This window comes from Schistocerca americana, chromosome 8, assembly GCF_021461395.2.
Source record: "Schistocerca americana isolate TAMUIC-IGC-003095 chromosome 8, iqSchAmer2.1, whole genome shotgun sequence".
Lineage (NCBI taxonomy): Eukaryota > Metazoa > Arthropoda > Insecta > Orthoptera > Acrididae > Schistocerca > Schistocerca americana.
In genome coordinates, this window is record NC_060126.1 from 520,977,743 (window position 1) to 521,001,293 (window position 23,551).

A 23,551-nucleotide genomic window follows, 5' to 3' on the forward strand; every position below is an offset into this window, starting at 1 on the left:
CGCGGAAATGAATGTGGAGCGTTCGCCGAGTTCTCAACGTTTATGAACGAGCATCCGGTGCCATGTTAAATTCCAACAAAACGGTTCTGATCCCGCTAGAACCACGATCATTGACCATCGAACGCCCATGGTACCGAGTTGTGGGGGAGCAAAGTATCTTGGGCCTTGAGGTGACTGCCTGTCCGCAGCGCATGTTAACACTCACGTGGAGGCGGCTTCTCACGCGCATCACAGGACTTTGCGTGAGTCACGCTGATCGACGACTCGACCTCCATCAACGAATCCAACTAATTAATACTTACATCCTATCACGGGCATGGTATGTAGCACAACTCCTTACGCTACCGAAACAAACTGGCAGAGCCATCTCACAAACAGTATATTGGCTCTTGTGGCGGCATGCACTGTTCAAAGTTGATGCACAGACTTGTGCACTGCCAAAGGTCGATGGTGGCCTTGGACTCATTGACTTTCCCCGCAAATGTGCGGCCCTCCTGATTCACCGTATTGCCACTTTGCGTGAAACTTACCCAGGTGGGACAACAGCGGTTCTTTTCGTCCGTTATCGCCCACAATCGGCGCATGCACCAGTATGTTTGACACATATTCCGTTCCGGATGACGACAGTCAAGAGGACTATTACCTCAATCAAAGCTACGTCCTAACAGTGGCCACTGACAAGGCACGCACGTCGAAGCGCCTTTACCAGGCACTTCGAGGCCAGCCCACACCACATAAATTAGAGGACAGACGACCGTCGGTCATCTGGCACCAAGCCTGGGCTAATATCAACAACCCAGCCCTTCCCACGGAAGTTTCAGCGCTATGGTATCGTGTCGTAAACAATTTAATACCCACTAATCATCGCCTGGCGGCCATCCGCCTACGGCCCTCGGCTGCTTGCGGCTGATGTGGTGACGTAGACACCAGAGAGCACCGTCTCTTATGCCCTCACGTCACAGAAGTGTGGGACCTTGCACGTGTGCTATTAGCGCTGATCGGTGGGACGACACCAGACAATGTGTCAATCGACTGGTTCCTTACCCCTGATTTTCAGACCAACCCCCGAACACGACGTAACGCAATGGTGTGGCTCTTGGGCCACACCATTTTCACGATCTATCACCTTACCCTCACCGATGCTGTCTCTTTCATGGACTACCTGTGGAGCCAGCATCGCCTGGCGGAATCTGACCGGAATTGTACCACTACTTTTGCAAGATTTCTGAAAGTTGCAATGGTTCATGGTTATCAAAAGGTGTTCCGGGTTGACTAAGGCACCTCGTCCAGGAATTGCCTGAGATTACCCCTGGATCTTTGTCACTCGGACTCTCAAACTACCCTTGACTTGGCTATACCCAAGATTTGACATTGCCCTTCTGGGCATCACTAGAAATGGTTCAAATGGCTCTGAGCACTATGGGACTCAACTGCTGAGGTCATTAGTCCCCTAGAACTTAGAACTAGTTAAACCTAACTAACCTAAGGACATCACACACATCCATGCCCGAGGCAGGATTCGAACCTGCGACCGTAGCGGTCTCGCGGTTCCAGACTGCAGCGCCAGAACCGCGCGGCCACTTCGGCCGGCTGGCATCACTAGAGTAGACTGTTCTATGATACTGATAATATGGCAATTGGTGACATGGGAATTGTGGGAACCTTGTATGAAAAATTATTGGAAAATTAGAAAACACGTAATCTATCTTAGAGGATTATTACTTCGTTAATTCTATGGGCGATGATATTATCTCGCCAGTTTTGTTTTCATTTGTGTGTGCTGCCGTCCCTGTTTTTAATTTGCCTTCATTTCTGTCTTTATTTATTTCTTCCTTTTTAGTTACTAAACTCATCACTTGCTTCACACCTGCAGAGAGAGGTGTATTTCTGAGTAGTGTGTCGTCGCTCCCTGAGGCATAGCAGAGTGTGCCTCCGCTTTTATTTTCGGTTTATGGCAATAAGTCTTTAAACAAAAAAAAAAAAAAAAAAAGAAATATCCATTAGGGCAGTCGGGTGAAATTTGGCGTTTGAGCTGTGAAATGGAAATGAGCGTTTGGCGCCTTGGTGCAGGTCTTATTACATTCGACGCCACATTGGGCGACCTGCGCGCCGGATGGGGATGAAATGATGATGAACACAACACAACACCCAGTCCCTGAGCTGAGAGAATCCCCGACCCAGCCGGGAATAGAACCCGGGCCCGTAGGACGGCAATCCGTCACGCTGACCACTCGGCTATCGGGGCGGACATTGTGGGCTGTGACAGCATATGACCGCCGCGAGTGGCTATGCTAACAGCACGACATCGTCTGAAGCGCCTCTCCTATGTTCTTGACTAAGTCGGTTGGACCCTGGACGACTGGAAGACCGTAGCCTGTCAGATGAGTCCCGATTTCAGTTGTTAAGAGCTGACTGTAGGGTTCGAGAGTGGCGCACACGCCACGTAGCACGAATTCAGATGGTCAACAAGACATTGTGCAAGATCGTACTGGCTCCATAATGGTGTGGGCTGTTATGAAACTTCCTGGCAGATTAAAACGGTGTGCCCGACCGAGACTCGAACTCGGGACCATTGCGTTTCGCGGGCAAGTGCTCTACCAACTGAGCTACCGAAGCACGACCCACGCCCGGTCTCACAGCTTTACTTCTGCCAGTTTCTCGTCTCCTACCTTCCAAACTTTACAGAGCTTCTACCAGGAAGTTTCATATCAGCGCACACTCCGCTGCAGAGTGAAAATCTCATTCTGGTTTGGGCTGTGTTTACATGGAATGGATTGGATCCTCTGGTCCAACTGAACCGATCGTTAACTAGAAATGTTTACGTTCGGCTACCTGGAGACCACTTGCAGCCATTCATGGACTTCATGTTCCCAAGCAACCATCTATTGATCACAGTGCACCATGTCGCCGGGCCACACTTGTTCGTGACTAGTTTGAAGAACATTCTGGGCAATTCGAGCGAATTTTACGGGACATGATCGAACGGTCACCTCTTGCGTAAAATCCTGCACCGGCTACATTTTCGCAGTTATATACTGCTACAGAGGCAGCGTGGCTCGATGTTTCTGCAGAGGAGTTCCAACGACTTTTTGAGCCCATGCCACGTCGGGTTTTCGCACTTCACCGGGCAAAAGGAGAGCCGACCGACATTACGAGGTATCCTGTGACTTCGTTCACTTCAGTGTGTGTCTGCATTCACTAACTAAATGTGTATATAAGAAGTAGTCGTTATGTTTCTTACAGATTGTATATCCGTTTGTACGGCTCTTGGGAAATGTTGCGGAGCTAGTCAGTATTTGAGTGAGCAACAACTGTGTCACCAGCTCGCAGCAACGAGGCAATATTTCCCGGTGGCCGCAGAAACGCCAAAGGAGCAGACAGCGTCTAATACGGCTGCTCCTCCTCGAAGTTTCTCAGGTGCATGTGCTACTGAACGTTTCCCGTGTTCGCAGCTCTGCCAGCCGGGCCGCCGATAGAGTTTGAGAGTAGCAGGTACCGTGGCACCGTCTCTTCCGTCTACGTGGGGACGCTGGCGAACCTCAAGCTTCAGGACTACGACTCGGAGGGCTACACCCTCGACTGCCAGCTGACGGACGCCACGGGTAAGCAACTGCTCTGTAGCTACGTCATCTTTAAACACCGAGTCCTCCTCATGTACGGGGCGATTCAGATAGAAAGAATAGATTTCAGCTGTTTACTACAGACAAATTACGGAAGACGGAAACACATGCCGCATGAAGAAGGTTCAAAGTTTTACGTTCGGAAAGACAATGTACCATACACTCAGCATGAGCACAATACACCGCTCGAGAAACATCGAACGGGTAGTCCACTTCATTCCACGTACGCATCAACGGGTCCCTGTTTATTGAATCGACAGCTTCTAAAAGTCGATATCTGACATCCTGAAGAGTAGCTACTGTAGGACAAAGACTCTGTCTTTTATGTATCCCCAAAGAAGAAAATCACAAGGTGTTAGGCCTGGTGACCTGGGAGGCCAAAATCAGTCAACAAGATCTTGTTGTACACCTCTTCCTATACAACATTGTGGGATGGTGTTCTTAAGATAGCCGGCCGGAGTGGCCGAGCGGTTCTATGCGCTTCAGTCTGGAACCGCGCGACTGCTACGGTCCCAGTTTCGAATCCTGCCTCGGGCATGGATGTGTGTGATGTCCTTATGTTAGTTAGGTATAAGTAGTTCTAAGTTCTAGGGGACTGATGACCTCAGAGGTTAAGTCCCATAGTGCTCAGAGCCATTTGAACCATTTTGTTCTTAAGATGACACCGCACCTCAAGGTGAAAGTGACGCTGGGCGCCGTCATGCTTAAAAATGAAATCAGTGGGATCTTCATGAAGTTGAGGCAGCAATCAATTTTGCAGCATATCCTGGAATAACTTTCCTGTCACTTTTTCCTCCGCAAAGATGAAGGTGAATAAACTCTGTGAAGAGAAACGGCACAAAATACATTCAGTTTCAGTGAGTCTCTTTCATTTTCGACGACATTGTCATGATTTACTTTATCCGACAGTTGAGACTTCGATTCGTCCAGAAGATGGCTCGTTCAGATAAGGTACCTTCTGCCATATCCTGGAGAACTGAAACGCAAAATTCATACGGACTTTTACGGTCGCCGAGACGCAATTGCTCCAGCAACTGCAACTTTTCAGGCTTCATATGCAGGCGTCGTTCGAGAACACGCCACGCCGTTGTTTGAAGAATACTTGAACATGTAACAAGCTGTGTCCTTGTCTATTATAAAAATAAGTGAAGCAAAATCGATATAGAAAAATAGTGGATAAGTGTAAGTCGCCAATACAAATTCGATATTTTTCGGCTCACTTTCGCTTTGTCGGATTAGGAAGCAATTTCTTTCGCATTACCGCCACAGTATAGTTTTTTTAAGAGAGACACGATCAAGTACAGTACAAAACCAAAACAACTGAGGGGACTATCCCATCTTTTCCTGTAGCAAAAACAGCGACCTCTGATATGCAACGCAAACATGCCAAATACTCTTGCATTTATCTCCACAAACCTTTACGCGAAATTCATCCTCAATATCGAAAGCAAATACTGAAATGCCTATGAAAAACATGTACAAAGTGTGTGATACTTCTGAGCAGGATCGGTAAAAGATTGTAGTGTGCCTACAGAAAAACTTTACGGTGGGCAGATTTTAGTTCAGGATAACATTAAAACTTAAACTTTGGCCGATGACATTGTAACTTCGTCAGAGACGGCAAGAGGACTTGGAAGCTCAGTTGAAAAACGCGTTATAAGATGAACGCCAACAATATCAAAACAAATGCAGTTGGGTTTAGTATTATTATTATTATTACTATTAAAACTAAACATGATTGTCTTACTGGGATTGCCGGGATCGTTCTTTAAATAAAAATGTCATTTCAGTCTTTGATCGCTATTTTTTTATTTTCACTGACCGGTTTCAGGCTAGCTGCCCATCTTCAGATCGTGTATTTCAGTTACAGAGTAACCTGTCAGTACAGAACTATTGGTTCGACAGCGAACGAACGGTTCTGTACTGACAGGTTACTCTGTAACTGAAATACACGATCTGAAGATGGGCAGCTAGCCTGAAACCGGTCAGTGAAAATAAAAAAATAGCGATCAAACACTGAAATGCCATATTTTTATTATTATTATTACTATTGTCATCATTAGTGGCAGCAGCTTCAATAGTTCAAGTACTGCCAGAATTAACTGTACTAGTTCATAGTCACTATTATTCACTCAGATCACCACTTCACTCATTTTAATACTGTTTGTCACATTAAAATTGTTATTTCTTAGGTAGCTATGGCGTAAAAAAAAGGTACTGTACGTATGAAATCCTGCTACAAGGTAAAAGAGGGCCTGATGGCCCTAATAAGATTACGTTAAATAAATAAATAAAAATAAAATAAGATTGAGTCACGTGGTACTGTGAGGATTAGATTAAGAATCAGACATAAGCAGCGGTAGGCGAGTTTTGATACTCGGGAACCAAGACAAATGGTTACTGCTGAAGTGGAGAGGATATAAAATGCACATTGGCGGTAGAGAGAAGAACCCTAACATCTAGTGTATTAGAATGTGTTTTCGGGAAGTTTTTGTCTGGAATGTAGCCTAATACGGATATTAAATGTGAACGATAACCAGTACAGAAAAGAGTAGAACAGAAACTCTCGGAACTTTGTGGCACAGGAAAATTCTGAAGATTGAAGAGAGGTGTAGAGACGAAATGGGAAGACAAGGCCGGCTGCGGTGGTCTCGCGGTTCTAGGCGCGCAGTCCGGAACCGTGCGCCTGCTACGGTCGCAGGTTCGAATCCTGCCTCGGGCATGGATGTGTGTGATGTCCTTAGGTTCGTTAGGTTTAAGTAGTTCTAAGTTCTAGGGTACTGATGACCACAGCAGTTGAGTCCCATAGTGGTCAGAGCCATTTGAACCATTTTTTGGGAAGATAAGACAAACAACTTGACTAAAAACAAACGGATCAGTTGACAGACACGTTTTGAGGCAACCAGAAATCATCAGTTCGGTAACTAAGGTAAAAATTGTAGGAGACCGAGGTTTGAGCCGGCTGGTGTGGCCGAGCGGTTGTAGGTGCTTCAGTCTGGAACGGCGCGACCGCTACGGTCGCAGGTTCGAATCCTGCCTCGGGCATGGATGTGTGTGATGTCCTTAGGTTATTTAGGTTTAAGTAGTTCTAAGTTCTAGGGGACTGATGACCTCAGATGTTAAGTACCATAGTGCTCAGACCCATTTGAACCATTTTAGACCGAGGTTTGAATACCGTAAGCACTTTCCAGTGAATGCCGGTGACAGTATATACAGCATAGACTGAGGTTAAGACCCGTGTCAAAGACACCCCCAGTATACGGACATCCCCGGACAATGCGGAACTGACCACTAGATGTCACTAGAGGCGAACATGGGTTAGGCATCATTAGGTGTGACCTAAGTAACAAACCCATCAGGGACATTTCAAGCTTCCTAAAGCTGTCCAAGTCGACTATTAGTGATGTGATTGTGAAGTGAAAACGCGAAGGAAAAACCAAGACCACGCAGGCATCGTGTAGTGAGTGACAGAGACCGTCGACCATTGCAGCAGTCGCATGGAATCAGCGGAAGGAATCACTCAGCAGTCCAGAGAGCAGCGTGTCTGTACGTAGGGTGTTGGAGAGACTGGGGCACGGCGGTGTGCTCAATGTTACGCGACGCTTGAGGTGGTGTGAAGAGTGGAAGACTCCAAACGAGTGATTTGGACTGATCAATCACGTATACCCTGAGGCAATGCGCTGGTACGCTTTGGCTTTGGTGAATTCCTGGAGAACGATACTTGCCATCGCGTGTAGTGCCAACAGTTAAGAACATAGGAGGTGGTGTTACGGTACGTGAGTTTTTTTGTGGTCGCGGCATAGTCCCCTTATTGCGCTTAAGACAACACTGAATCCAGAAAGATATGAATACACTTTACAGCATTGTGTAGTGCATGCAGTAAAGTAGCGCTTCAGCGCTTCGGAGACGATGGCCGTTTGATCAGCATGGCAGTGGACGCTGTCATGAGGCAGCATACGTGAGGTAACGATTTGTCGACTATACATCCTTGAAGTGGAGTAGGCTGGCCAGAGTCCCGACCTGAACCCGGCGCAGCACCTGTGGGGTGAGTCAGAATGTCGACTTCACTCACGACCCCAGCGTCCAACAACACTACACTCTCTGATTTCGCCTGCATACTGAGCTGCACGTCATCAGGGGGTCAAACAACACAGAAACTGGGTAGTAGTTGACAAGAAGCCTTCAGCGTTGCACAATGAGTCACGTTTTTGCGATTTGAAATGATACGATACATCGAGTGCACCAGTTGCCTAATGAAGCTTTTACCCAGTTCTGTCTGCTGTCCGTATGTGTGAATTTGAGACGGGGGAGGGGGGGAGGGGGAGGGAGGGGGGGTTCAGGCCAGAGCAGATCCTGTGATATTTTGGGGCTGTTTTTCGTCCCACGACATGGGCTCGCTCATTCACGTTACTGTCTACATAAATGATCTGGCGAACAGGTAGGCAGCGATCTCCGTTATGCAGTGGTGTATGGGGTAGTGTCGAAGTGGACTGACTATACCAAGGTACAAGATGAACCAGGTTGATTATTTCAACATTCTTGGTGACCAAGTGTTGTTTCTCGTCCACACCTCCATGATGAGTAAACTGTGTCAACACTATCACATCTCGATTGGCCTGATAAATCACCGAGCCTTAATCCCATACGTGATGCCTGAGACTATTTGCTATTTGGGGCATTGGCTGAAACTTAGCAGTCAGTATCCCTGAAATTTGTTTTCGGAGTTTTTCGCCGTGGAATGCCTGAACAAAATATTTTCAGTTTACAGGCTATGTCACTTCGAATAAAGCACGCAATCGTTCGACGATCGTCGTCAAGAGTAAGGAACCACTGACTGGCGGAGACAGTACGGTGTTACATACGTTTCAGGTGCAACTCACACAGGGACACTGGCCGTTCCTTCCACACTTTCAGGCAACAGCCTGTCGCACACTTGCTGCAGAGGCACCGACTGAGAACAACTGTTCTGGTCCGTCTCCAAGGTGCGAGGTACGTCACGCCCAGTTAAAGGCGACATATATCTTCCGAGTGGCCTTTGCGTATGCTGTCCCCTAAGAATAATGCAGCATCTATGCAGGTCAAGCTGTTAGCACTATTGATGAGTGTTGTGCTGAGAACACATGACAAATTAAATCGAGCTTGACGAGACCGCCGTTGTTGAACATTGCCTGGAAATCGAACAGAGAATACAATCTGAAAAGACGAGAGTGTTGGCTCGTACCTCATATTATTGTGATTACGTTGTAAAGCAGGCGAGTGAGAATAAAATAAACTGCAAAAATTTTAATGAAACCAAAGATACAAAACAGGCATTCGCTCCACGGCAAGTGTTCATCTTCAGAAGCGTGATAGGACCACTACTATTTACTATCTACATAAATGATCTGGCGGACAGGGCGAGCGGCAACGTGCGGTTGTTTGCTGATGATGCTGTGGTGTATGGGGAGGTGTCGAAATGGACTGACTGTAGGAGGATACAAGATGGCTTAGACGAAATTTTCAGTTGGTGTGATGAACTGTAGGTAGCTCTACATGTAGAAAACTGTAAATTAATGCGGATGAACAGGAAAAAGAAAATGTTCGAATAGAACATTAGTAGTGTCCTTGCTTGACACGGTCACGTCGTTCAAATGTCTGGGTATTACGTTGTAACCTCCCCACAAAATAAAATAATTAATATAAATAATATTCACGTTTAGTGTAACCTCAAAACAGAAAAATTCCTAAACCTCTCAACAGTAAAAATTATAATTATGTCGTTCAGAATCAGTGTAACGTCCCAACAAAAAAAATAAATTCAGTAACCTGGTAATAATACAATGTAGCTAACCTCTCAATTAAATTGTCGCTCACTTATGACTTTTCAATAATTCACTGTGAATTTAACCTGGTAAATTTTGGACGACAGCAGTGCTGCGTCATGGCCCTGAAAGATCATCCTGAATAAAAAAAGGAAAAATTCTTACCTCAATGAAGTCGCCGGATAACGCATATATATCTGCTCTTAAAATAAATTTTTCTGGCACAGCCCTGTGCAATGCTGGCCGATAGATCTGTCATTTATGAAAGGAAGCAACAGATTTTTTTTTTTTTTTTTTTGCAACAATCGGGATGATCATGGATGGGAGAAATTAGTAAATTCTTTAAATTGAAATGAATGTTTGTAAATCTTACTTTATATGAGAAAGATTATTATTAGCACATTTTTAAAACATTTACATGAGAATTGAGATAACATTACTACATATGCGCGAGGCTGCTTTTTACCTTATACAATATTACTCAGGCTCCGACATCGCTGCACCACGACCGGGCCAGCCAACACGATACACTATACCAGACCAGAACAGACTCCAGACTAGCAACAACTTGCTGCTACAGCTACACAGTTCCTACTGCAGTCAACACTGCTCTCTGGTCTGAGATTCTCTTATACCTTGCATATCGCAGGCAGCGCATGAGCAGTACATCGAAATTACATCTGCTCGGACCTCTTACAACGTTGCAAAGCGTTGTGAAATGGAGAGAGGATGTGAGGATTGTGGTAGGGAAGAAGAATGGTCTACTCCGGTTTATTGGAGAAAATTTGGGATTGTGTGGTTCATGTGTAAAGGAGACCGTATATAGGACGCTAGGGCGGCCTATTTTTGGATACTGCTCAAGTGTTTGAGATCCGCACCAAGTCTGATTAAAGGAAGGTATCGAACCAATTCTGAGGCTGGCTGCTAGCTTTGTCACCGATAGGTTCGAACAGTACGCACGTGACAAGTAGTGGCACAGGGTACCCTCCGCCACGCACCGTACGGCGACTTGCGGAGTACGTGCGTGGATTTAGATGTACACGAGGCGGGACTTGGATGTCGAGCGAGGTGGCGGTGACAGCTCCAAAAGTGGCGCCGGGGCTGTGCGCCACCTCACGTCACTGCTCCAGCGGCGGGCCGCAGCTGCTGTGAGTTGCCCAGCTCGCCTTCCTGCGCAAAACGTCACTTCGGCCCCCACTGGAAGGTTCCAGACGTCGCTGTCCCACTTGCACTACTGGCCATTAAAATTGCTACACCAAGAAGAAATGCAGATGATAAACGGGTATTCATTGGACAAATATGTTATACTAGAACTGACATGTGACTACATTTTCAGGCAGTTTGGGTCCATAGATCCTGAGTAATCAGTACCCAGGACAACCACCTCTGGCCGTAATAACGGCCTTCATACGCCTGCGCACTGAGTCAAACAGGGCTTGGATGGCGTGTACAGGTACAGCTGCCCATGCAGCTTCAACACGATACCACAGTTCATCAAGAATAGTGACGAGCCAGTTGCTCGGCCACCATTGACCAGACTTTTCAATTGGTGAGAGATCTGGAGAATGTGCTGGCCAGGGCAGGACCTCCAACATGCGGTCGGGCATTATCCTGCTGAAATGTAGGGTTTCGCAGGGATCGAATGAAGGGTAGAGCCACGGGTCGTAACACATCTGAAATGTAACGTCCACTGTTCAAAGTGCCGTCAATGCGAACAAGAGGTGACCGAGACGTGTAACCAATCGCACCCCATACCGCCACGCCGGGTAATACGCCAGTATGGCGATGACGAATACACGCTTCCAACGCGCGTTCACCGCGATGTCGCCAAACACGGATGCGACCATCATGGTGCTGTAAACAGAACCTGGATTCAGCCGAGAAAATGACGTTTTGCCATTAGTGCACCCAGGTTCGTCACTGACTATACCATGGCAGACGCTCCTGTCTGTGATGCAGCGTGAAGGGTAACCACAGCCACGGTGTCCGAGCTGATAGTCCATGCTGCTGCAAACTTCGTCGAACTGTTCGTGCAGATGGTTGTTGTCTTGCAAACGTCCCCATGTGTTGACTCAGGGATCGACACGTGGCTGCACGATCCGTTACAGCCATGCAGATAAGATGCCTGTCATCTCGACTGCTAGTGATACGAGGCCGTTGGGATCCAGCACGGCGTTCCGTATTACCCTCCTGAACCCACCGATTCCACATTCTGCTAACAGTCATTGGATTTCGACCAACGCGAGCAACAATGTCGCAATACTGTAAACCGCAATCGCGATAGCCTACAATCCGACCTTTATCAAAGTCGGAAACGTGATGGTACGCATTTCTCTTCCTTACACGAGGCATCAAAACAACGTTTCACCAGGCAGCACCGGTCAACTGCTGTTTGTGTATGAGAAATCGGTTGCAAACTTTCCTCATTTCAGCGCGTTGTAGGTGTCGCCACAGTCGCTAACCTTGTGTGAATGCCTTCAAAAGCTAATCACGTGCATATCATAGCATCTTCTTGCTGTCGGTTAAATTTCGCGTCTGTAGCGCGTCATCTTCGTGGTGTAGCAGTTTTAATGGCCAGGAGTGTATTTTGTCGTCCAGTGTGCTAAACTTTTGTAGCCTCGTATGTGAATGAAACAACGAGACCACCGCCTGTGTTGCAGACTACGTGGCGTCCCGGGTGAGCGTCGATCCGGTGGGCGTGACTGGCTGTCAGCTGACCATCGACGCATTCCTGCGTGCCGGCTCCTACGCGTTCAGCGTCCGCGCCAACCTCGCCGGCACCTCCTCTGTCGCTACAACGGAGGTGAGTTCCAGAGACAGCCGCTTGCCCTGCCACGAGACCCAGAGCCGAGCGCTCCCTTCGCTACACTGACACACCTCCAGAGTGTTGACTCGTATTATCCACAGGCTCACCCCTAGGAGCACGGACAATACGGGGTCTTTATAAAATAGTTACGCAAAAGTAACCTTTAATTATGAAAGGGGTAAATAACTTACAGAAATGTTTGGTACAGCACTGAATGCAGTATATCTTCAAAGTTCTATTGCCGCGTAAACTGTTAGTTTCCGACATTCCCGCAAGGTGACCTGCGCAAACGAGTTATTCCAACAGTCATCGCGCAGTGTCGTTTACGGTTTCACGAAACCAAATCTGCTGCTACAGTTCAGAGACAATTGGGGACCAAATATCACCTCAAAGACAAACTGTGAATTGGTACAGTCGATCCACCGAAACTGGCTGTGTGTCACGTAGGACACCAGGTCACGGTCGGCCAGCAGTCTCTCAGGCAGCAATTGAACAAGTTCGACGTTTCTGTAATACCTTCCACACCGTAATACTAAAATTTCAAAGTGGTGCAAAGATTGGCAACTTCCAGAATGAGATTTTCATTCTGCAGCGGAGTGTGCGCTGATATGAAACTTCCTGGCAGATTAAAACTGTGTGCCGGACCGAGACTCGAACTCGGGACCTTTGCCTTTCGCGGGCAAGTGCTCTGCCATCTGAGCTACCCAAGCAAGTTACCTGCAAGTTTCGCAGGAGAGCTTCTGTGAAGTTTCGGGGTACTGACGGAAGTAAAGCTGTGAGGACGGGGCGTGAGTCGTGCTTGAGTAGCTCAGATGGTAGAGCACTTGCCCTAGAATGACAAACGTCCCTAGTTCGATTCGCGGTCCGGCACACAGTTTTAATCTGCCAGGAAATCTCATTGGCAACTTGCTTTAAATGTTCATAAATGTAAAACTGTGCATGTTACGAAACGAAAAAAAAGTAATACCCCACTACTATGATATTAATGGGACACAATTGGAATCGACCAACTCCGACAAATACCTGCATGTAACTGCAGGGATATGAAAGGAAATGATCGTATAGGCTCAGCTGCGGGTAAAGCAGGTAGTAGACATCTGTTTCTGGTAGAATACTGGGCAAGTGCAATCAGTCTATAAAGGAGATTGCTTGCAAATCACTTGTGCAACCCATTTTAGAATTTGCTCAAGTGTGTGGGACCCGTACCAAATAGGATTAAAAGGGGATATTGAACGTGTACAGAGAAGAGCAGCACGAATGATCACAGGTTTATTTGACCCGTGGGAGGGTGTTACAGTGATGCTGTAGAAACTGAACTGCCAGACACTTGAAGATAGACGTAAACTAACCCAAGGAAGTCTATTAACAAAGTTTCAAGGACCAGTTTTAAGTGATGACTCTGTGAATGTACCATAACCCCCTACGTATCGACGCATACGGATCGTGAGGACAAGATTAGAATAATTACAGCACGTACAGACGCATTCGAACAATCATTCTTCCCGCGCTCCATAATTAAATAAAACGGGAAGAAACGCTCTGCCATGCGTCTTGCGGTGGTTTGCAAAGTATGGATGTAGATGCAGATGAATATTAGACACAATTCTAAGCTGGCACATCTCGTTGATTTACCTCGACTGTGAATGCATGTCTGCCGAACTTGTTCTGTTTGTGCATCAGAGACTACTGGCCGATCCCAGCTCAGCGTCCTACGCGATACACAGCCAATTTCCGTGAAACGATTTCACCAATCAAAGCAGTTTCTCTTTGAGTTGGTGGCTTGCTATATTTAGTCCTTAATTGTCTCTGATCTGTAGTAGCGGATTTGAATTCATGAAACCACACAAAAAAACACTGCGCACCCTCTGCACCGTCGTATGACTCCACGATGACTGTTAGAATAATTCATTCGGGCACACCACGTACAGAGAACATTGGAAAGTAACATTGTTAGGCGAGAATAAAACCTGATGATATACTCAGTTCAGTGCGGTATCAAATTTCTGCAACTTATTTACCCCTTTCATAATCAAAGGTTACTTCTGCATATGTAATTCATGAACATCCTGTATTTCGAAGGTTGTTCAGGATTATTATTTGAGTGTTTTGGTAGAAGCGACTCATCGTCTCCTACGACATACCAACTGCGTTTCATTTGATTTCACCCCCCCCCCCTTCCCCCTCCTCCCCCCGCCTCCATTTATATTTGCATTTCACTGAAAATATTTGCACATCAGTTCAAATGTCGACAGAATGCATTGTGTGCCTTGTTCGGAATCACATTTGTTCCGTCCTTTCACAGTAGCTGCTGTTGATGATGATGATGATGTTTGGCTTGTGGGGACCTCAACTGCGCGGTCATCAGTGCCCGTACGAAGTCCCAGTTTTTACACAGTCCATTTTTTTTACTCAGTCCAATCTAGCCACTGTCACGAATGATGATGATAATGATGAGGACAACACAAACATCCAGTACCCGAGCAGAGAAAATCCCCAACCCAACCGGTAGTTTAACCCGGGACCCGTTGATCCAGAGACAGGTAGCTGCAGTTGACAACAGTTGCTGTGTAAGTCGTCACACACGATACGTACCCGTAATCAACGCTAATTTCCTGGGAAGAAATTAAGTGGTACTCTGAGTGACCTGTTGGCAATATCTAACGTTTACAAATTATTGTTGTAAGAAAGTGTAACGTTCTTTTAAGTAGTACCCTAAAGTAGGTAACTAATTCAGATTTATATATAATACGTAGAATTCAAGGTAAAAGAGGTAGCTTCTAGATGAAGCTGCTTGTTTAAAGCAGGTTTCAAACCAGCATCAGAATGTCACTGTCATATTTCTCCTCCTTCCGATCCTTACTTTTTCTGTCTGTAGCGAGGTGTCTTCCTTTCACGAACCAGATCTCCACACAAATAAAGCGTCTGATAGAACAGCTGTGAAGGAGATTCCACTGATTTGATAAACATCAAGTTGGCAAAACTCTTTAGGTGCAGTGATGCTCTTAATGAGGTTAAAACTAGGTTCATCTGTGAAAATACCCTCCCATATTCACTGCTGGATATCGGTATGCAATTAATTGTGTTTATGAGAGGCAGTAGGAAGCTGGACATTTCTTCTAGGATGTGTCAAGAACCCCTGGTTGCTTTTCTTTCAGGAAGTCTGTGTCCGTGAAATAAGTTTTTTTTCATTGCTTCCTCACCAAAAGTTATTGCAGCATTGTCAAATCAGTAATAAAGCTCTAGTACTTTAGTGCGTAAAGAAATAAGCTATTGAAACTTCCTGGCAAATTGCAACTGTCTGCCGGTCCGAGACTCGAACTCGGGACCTTTGCCTTTCACGGACAAGTGCTCTACTGACTGAGCTACCCAAGCACGACTCACAATTCCCCCTTCACAGCTTCAATTCTGCCAGTATCTCGTCTCCTGCCTTTAAAACTTGACAGAAGCTCATCTGCGGACCTTACAGAACTAGCACTTCTGGAAGAATAGCCTCTTCATTACTTAAAAGTCTATCGTCCATTCGGTTGCATAACTTTAATAGAACTTGATGTTTTCGCTGGGTATCAGAACTACTGCGTAATCTTACGATTCACTTCCACTCAAATACAATTCCACACTTCGCCTCAATTTTTCCAACACTGAATGCGAAAGTGAACAAACGACGTTGCTGCATAACAATAAAATCAATGTCTTATCAAAATGTATTTTGAAATCTGACCGCATAAGGCTACAATTTATTTCTGTAGCTCTTAACAGTCACATGTGAACAGACTTCAACAATCCTGTAAAGGTCGCTATTCCAGTCACTTTTGGAGAAGGCTATAAGAATGGCCGTCATGGCACCTGAAACGAATACCAACATACCATTTAAATAGGCCCCAGATATAGACAAAATCTATTGTCATTAGCTGCTTTTGATAATAATGTCACTGATGTGTGATTTTTTTGCCTTTTAGTATAAATAAAATGTAACTTCTTTCCTCTCGGAGAATTCAAAAAGTTGAAGGAGGCGCATCCCCGAGCGTACCCCCAGAAACTCAGCGCTGCCTGCAGCCGCTGAGGACGCCACCAAGCAGGCGGTGTCCAGAACAGAGTTGTGCTCAGTCGGCACACAGGTGCCGCATACCAAATGGTTTAATGCGGGCGCTTCTTGAAAGCATATAAGGCGTGTGACGCAGCCGTAATGCTTGCCCAGGCTAGTCTCTGTCTCAGAGAAAGACGGTCACATAAAATTAATTTCATAGTTCCGACCACAGATTCAGACTGCCTACAACATTTCGACCTCATTCTCAGACAGGAACAATAATTAATTAAGAAGTTATAAAAGTTAATTGGTGAATATGGGCATGCAGACTTTGTCAGCGAATGTCGATGATTAAGTTTTCTCAGCTTACGAGCAGAGTCAAGGCGCCGTTGTATGGCCTGAAGATGACGAGTAGGAAACTTGTCGAAGCGTTGCCGCAGAACGACGCCTTGACTCCGCCGATAACCCGAGAAGACTTCATCGCTGATTAATGAATTTATGCAGTCACATTATTTTTCCTCGGCAAACGGATACTACCGATGGACTGCCTACTTGGAGGACCATCGGATGAAGGGGACAAAATAATTTCCACATTCGTCATCTGTTTACTATACCAATTGCTCATGATGGCGAAATTCTTTAAAAGTTCCTGGCCGTTACATTTGAAAATAAGTTGAGGCCGTGCGGTTGCAGACACATGCCAGTTCCTCCTTTGTTCGACGTACTGGCTAGCAAACGTGTGCTCCGACCTGGGAGTCGAAAGACCGAGCTACTCCCATTCGGTTGCTGATCTTGGACGAGTATACATCGCAGACAGCAGCAGTGCGACAGTTGCCTCCATTCTGGTATCCGAGCCTTGCCTTCCACCAGCCTGGGAAGAGCCTTGGGTTAAGACTGTCCGGTTTGGTCAACATGTTCGTCGTTAGGAAATGCACGGCAACTACATTAGTTGCTTTCGTGCGATCACGTTGATTTTCACAGCGACGATCCGGCATTGCGACTTGACGTTCGCACTGCGGTAAGTTATGGCGTTCGGTCCCGTGTGTGCACGTAATACGCAACTCGGGCCAATAACCGTTTCTTCTTTTTTTATTCGATTAAATTAGACATTCCTCGCGCTCTCTAGCGGACCCACTTGACCTATTCGCATTTTTTTTCCTCACCGCATAGTGCCACTGTGCTAGCCGACGATGGCGCCAACGTCTTTCTGCATCAGTGACGTTCACCTCAACCACCTACTGATTCCCGCAGATTGCATCCCTCATGGGGCCAAACAGATGGAAGTGGGAAGATGCGAGATCCGAATTGTAGGGTGGATGAGGAAGAACAGTCCAACGACGTTCTGTGGGTTCCTCAGGTTCACAGATTTGTGTTAGGCCTTGCGTTGTTCTGGAGAAGAAGTTCGTTTGCATTTTTGTGGTGATGAAAACTCTGAAGTCGTTTCTTCAATTTCCTGAAGGTAGCACAATATACTTCGGAGTTGATCCTTGCACCATGAGCGAGGACACCAAACTGAGTAACCTCTTCAGAGTCCCACAAGACCGTCGCCATAACTGTACCGGCCGAGGGTGCGATTTTGAACTTTTTCTTGGGAGGAGACCTGATGTGGCACCACTCCGCGGAACGCCGTTTTGTTTCCGGTTCGAAGTGATGAACCCACGATTCGTCGCCTCTGACGGTGTTCGACAAAGACTTGTCACGATCAACCTTGTAAGGCGCATGCCGTTCCGCACAGGCGGTCCTCCGTTGCTCTCCACGGTCTCCTGTTAGGCGGCGAGCAGCCCGGCGGACACACAGCCTGACTGTCATCTGTCCACCACCCTGAGTGAGAGTGTACGCACGTTCCAGCACTGCCGAAGTAACAGCTGTGTGCGGCCGGCCGGCAAGCGGGAGATCGGACACGATTGCGCGACCCTGTAACGACGATAACAGACGCCTGGCCCAACGGCTCAACGTGCTTTTTGTTGTGGGTTGGCAGGAGAGCCAACACCGGGTTACTAGAGGAAGCCGAAAGGCACGCGTTTAGGCTCACGCAGGCTGGCGTGAGGTCTGGAACAGGACAAGGAAATTAGAATTTAGAAAAACGGACGTAGCTGGTGGAATACTTAACATTAATCCATAAATGGTGAACGTCGCTCTTGACGGTACATTATTCATAATATCAATAGTAACTGGTAATGGCGCCTTGCTAGGTCGTAGCAAATGACGTAGCTGAAGGCTATGCTAACTATCGTCTCGGCAAATGAGAACGTATTTTGTCAGTGAACCATAGCTAGCAAAGTCGGTTGTTCAACTAGGGCGAGTGCTAGGAAGTCTCTCTAGACCTGCCGTGTGGCGGCGCTCGGTCTGCAATCACTGATAGTGGCGACACGCGGGTCCGACGTATACTAACGGACCGCGGCCGATTTAAAGGCTACCACCTAGCAAGTGTGGTGTCTGGCGGTGACACCACATATTTGTTCACTGCCAGTCTCCGTAGACATTCTGCAAGCGCCTATGAATATCTACGATGTTTTGGTTTCCCCGCCAAAAGAAACTCAATGACAGCTCTGTGCTTGGAACTCACCTCCTTCACAGACGCCATTTTGAAGGCTGCGTGTAGCGCCTACGCATGTCGGAACTTCATCAAAGTATAGGAGCTGAAGCGGGAACATTCCACGTTCTTCTACAAAAAATTCCTCACTTTTTCAATCGAAATTGGCCCAGAAAAAAAAAGTGTTGCATTACTCATTCAACACCCCTCGTAACTCTGCCATCCCTGTACGTATGTTCCGTTGTGGGATTCGTTGTTGGCAATAGTGATTCATTCAGAAGAAACTGGAATACTCATTTAACGGACAGTAGAGTTTAAAGCGATCTCCCACTTGGATAACACTTTTCCAGCATTGTACAGAAAAGTGTGCGCTAATCAGTAGCTTTCATCTACATTAACCTTCCAGAGGGACTGAAGAATTGCGTGATTAATACCGAGTTTTGAAATCTACGTTGAATGATTTCCTTGTGCCACACTCCTACTTTCTAATGAATTCAACGCAGTAAATGAGAAACCGGCCGCTGTGGACGAGCGATTTTAGGCGCTTCAGTCCGGAACCGAGCTGCTGCTACGGTCGCAGGGTCGAATCTTGCCTCGGGCATGGAAGTGTGTGATGTGCTTAGGTTAGTTAGGCTTAAGTAGTTCTGAGTCTAGGGGACTGATGTTGGGTCGCATAGTGCTGAGAGCCATTTGAACCATTTGAATAACTGAGAATTTTTCTCTGGAATGTGTTAATTATTCGCATATTCTTCCACATTTATTTGCGTTTTATTAATTCTTCAGTTATCTCCTTCGCAAATTCTGTAATCATGACCTTGAAAACTATCTGCTGTCTCGTTGTAGGACAAAGTAGCATTTGCTCGCACTGTATCGCAGACCTCGATAAATAGTGTAAAAACTTTGCTGACTGATTAAATGTGTGTATTTAGTGGGGTAAAGAGCAATTATAACTAATGACTGCGATATGAAAATTAGAAATCCAGTTTTCAAAGTCAGTATAGAATTCAGTGGCATCAAATCAACATAGGTTAGCCCATTTTATTTCTATAACATTCTGTGGTCAGCTGTGTAATCTTCTCGGCCATACCTATTTTGGAAAAGAACTCGCTTATTATGACATTTATTGAGGCTTCGAAACATCTGGAAGAATCAACATGGATTCCGCAAACAACAATCATGTGAATTGCAGTTCGTTCTGTTCATCCAGGAGATGCAAAACCGGTGGATAGCTGTACACTGGTCCACTGAATATTCCTTGACTTCCCAAAGGCGTTCCATACAACTCCGTACTGCCGATCCGGCAAGCTTTTTGGCCAAGGTAGTGTTTGGCAAGATCAAAGACAAGCAGTAAAACCTCTCGCCGTGTGCGGACGGGCATTATATAGCTGAAATGTAAGTCCAGGATGGCTTGCCATGAAGGGCAACAGAACGGAGCGTAGCACTGTGCTGTAATGGTGCCGCAGATGTCAGCCAAAGGGATCCTATGTAGACTCTCCCGGCTTGATAACAGATCAGATAATTGTCGGGTGTTCAGCCGGATCAATCTTCGCACAATATTTCCGCGGGCCACTGGCCGCCCTTGTCAGGTGAGAAAAGTTGAGTAGCTCTCGCTGACAACTGTTATCGACCAAAGCGGTTTAGCTTCTCTCAACTGATGGCTTCGGCCAGTGGCCCGCGGAAATACTGTGCGCAGACGACAGTTTGATCTGGATGAAGAGCCGACAAGTACTTGATCAGTGGGGTCCTGCTGTGGCAGCCCCGGACCACCGCCCCTGACCGTCGCGCTGTGTCAAGGGCGACAGTCGGGTCGGCAGACCGCCGCTGCCCTGGCACCTCCAGACACCTCCTCGCTGGTCATCGGTGCTCAGTTCGAAGCGGGACTCATCGCTGAATACAACTCTGCTCCATTCAGTGAGATTCCAGGTACCGATAGCAAAGTCTGGTAAGGCTCGTTTACTTTTGCGTGTGGAAGCAACAGAGCGCATTATCGTGTGGCAACAACACGTCCTCGAGTTTTGTTGGTCGTTTTTCTTAAACTACGAGCGAAAGGTGTCCCAGCTGTTGTCAACAAATACTAGCTGCCTGCGCAGTAGTTCACAGTGCACAGCACCCTTTCTGGGCCACCAGATGCAAAGTACTACGCTCACACTGCTCTCGTCTCGAGTGTACGTCTTTCGTCAGGATTCATCCACCAATTTCTTCTTAAGAAGTTAATATGAGGTATTATAACTTATCATAAGTAGCAGTGTTGCCTAGGAATGCTCAACGAGTCAGTTGACGACGTCCAAGCAAAAATGAAGAAGTAGTCACCCCTTTGATTTTGGTAGCTCTGAATCAGAGCATTCAGTACTCCTACACCCGACTTCTGAATCTTAACTATTGGATGCAAATGTCCCAGGACAGTTCAGTGGTTACAGTTCGTCACATATCTCAGTTATTGAGACTTCCCGATGGCGAAAAGTCATTCGTGCCAGAACGATCTTTCTTGAAATAATAAAATCCTTCTCTGACATGTTTTTCCAAAAAAAAAAAAAAAAAAATACTCGCCCCACACACAGTACACAGGTCTCTTGTTTCCTCCGGTGTCTTCACCGCTCTTTTAGACCCAAAGCGTACAATATGTCACAGAATTTGGACTTTTTCCCACATACGACTGTATTTTACAGGGCTTAAACGATGTTTATAAGTTTCAAGTATGCAAAATCCAATATGTAACGCCAGCGGAAATACTAGCACCTCAAGTAATGAAATGGTAATCGATAAACGCACTTATAACGCTACGCCGCCTGCACCACGTTGGACGGCTTCTGACGCCAGACAGCCGTTGCTGTATGGCTGGCAGCTGGTAGCTGGTAGCCACTGTCGGGCGAGGAAAGTCTCGAACATAAATTTTTCTGATCTTGATGCAACCATGAGCTGTTGTGCTGAATTGGTTTTCTATTCCTGGTGGGTTAGACAGTGAAGCGAATTATTTTTGAGATTCCATTAGACCCATACCATTAGCAGACAGCTGCAATGCGAAACTTCCTGGCAGATTCGACACTCGCACTCGAGACCTTTGCCTTTCGCAGGCAAGCGCTCTACCAACTGAGGTACCCAAGCACGACCCACGACCCGACCTCACAATTTTACTTCTGCCAGTACCTCATCACCTACCATACGAACTTGACAGGAGCTGTCCCGGAAGATGGGAGATGAGGTACTGGCAGAAGTAAAATTGTGAGGACGAGTCGTGTGTCTTGCTTGAGATCTCAGTTGGTAGAGCGCTTTCCCACGAAATGTAAAGCTCCCGAGTTCGAGACTCGGTCCGGAACATAATCTGCCAGGAACTTTCATGTTAGTGCACACTCGGCTGCAGGGTGAAAATTTCATCCTGGACCTGAAACGTGGTTTAAAATGTAAAAGCATCAGAGCACTTGAACTCGCGACTTCGTGTACATTGTACGACGTCTACTGTTATTCCATGAGCTGATTGAGCAATGTAACAGCTCTAGAAGATACCTCCGCATTCTAGATTGATGCCAGATCGTGCATATAGCCAGATGTAGAATTCTGGGGGCGGCCGGTTTCATTGCCCGCCCTAAGTGGATGACTTGGGATTAGTCACTGTGGTGGTGGTTGGCGGTCAGGTTTTATGTCTAAGATTTTAAGAAGTGTAACAATGAGAAGCTTGGTTTCAGACGTCAACAGCACAACGCACTACAATGGACTCCAGGACAGAAGTAGGTAAACGGTGATCACCAGGTACCGTCATGGACAGTCTCACCATTACAGTGCCTTTGCGTACAGTAAAACTACCACTCACTAGCCACTTGCAGCATTCAGTTTACTGCCATCCCAGGGAACCTTCCCATTTGGAGGCTCTCACTAACAAGGGGAGGCCGCCAATTGTGAAATTCAGATTCGATTCATACTGCGCATAATAAAAGCTCATGGCCAGATGTGTAATGTGGCAAAGCACCAAGATGCACTTCTCAGCCGTTGTCGAGAAAACCGACAGTTACAAGAAACCGTTGCGGCGAAATACTCTGTACGATTTATAATTTTCTACAGCGTCGTGGCGCAGCGGTAAGCGCTCGGGTTCGTAATCCGAAGGTCGCCGGATCGAATCTCGCGCCATGCAACCTTTTTTTTTTAGTATTTGTTTTTTATAATTCAAATATATATATATATATATATATATATATATATATATATATATATATATATATATAATTCCCGGCAATCAGTTGCAACAATTATGCATATAATAAGTTGTTGAAAGTCGTTTGTCGTGGAAAAACTGGCGACTTCGAACATCATTATGTTTTCCGCAAACAAAGTTGTATTTCACAACTGTTATTAATTGTCTTCACAATGTTAACCGCGTATAGTTAACGGAAGACGCAGAAACGATATTCCGAAACGAATAGGTATAGCGTAAGTCAAACGTTCGAATTAGAATAGAGACCCCACGAACACAATTTCGCTGTGGCAGGTATGAAATATAAACCCCGTTACTCGCTCGTTACACTTGAAGGACAGATGTTGAATGGGCCGAAACGAGCCGCCGCATAACAGCGTAGTTGCCTGCTATCTTCGAAAGAAGGTAGATGCGGTCCCTAGCGCAACTTATAACATCGTCCAAAATCAGTGCGGACGGGAGAGCTTTGGTACACCCTGTTAAAAAAACGGAAAAATGGAGGCGGTACAATTGGAGAGCGATCCGCCTTCACCAACATGCATAATTACAAAAAACTGATGATAAAAAAAATTGCATGGCGCGAG

General features: G+C 46.3%; 1 protein-coding gene across 8 annotated transcripts in view; it reads left to right on the forward strand.

Annotated features, from left to right (window-relative positions):
- The window catches only part of LOC124545180 (mucin-5AC-like), a 349,462-nt gene that overhangs the window by 241,290 nt on the left and 84,621 nt on the right, over nucleotides 1-23,551 (forward strand). For all 8 annotated transcript variants that reach the window (XM_047124022.1, XM_047124023.1, XM_047124024.1 and 5 more), the window contains 2 exons: nucleotides 3,453-3,602; nucleotides 12,082-12,224. In XM_047124022.1, the coding sequence (XP_046979978.1) occupies nucleotides 3,453-3,602; nucleotides 12,082-12,224 (293 nt within the window). The remainder of the gene's footprint in view (nucleotides 1-3,452; nucleotides 3,603-12,081; nucleotides 12,225-23,551) is intronic.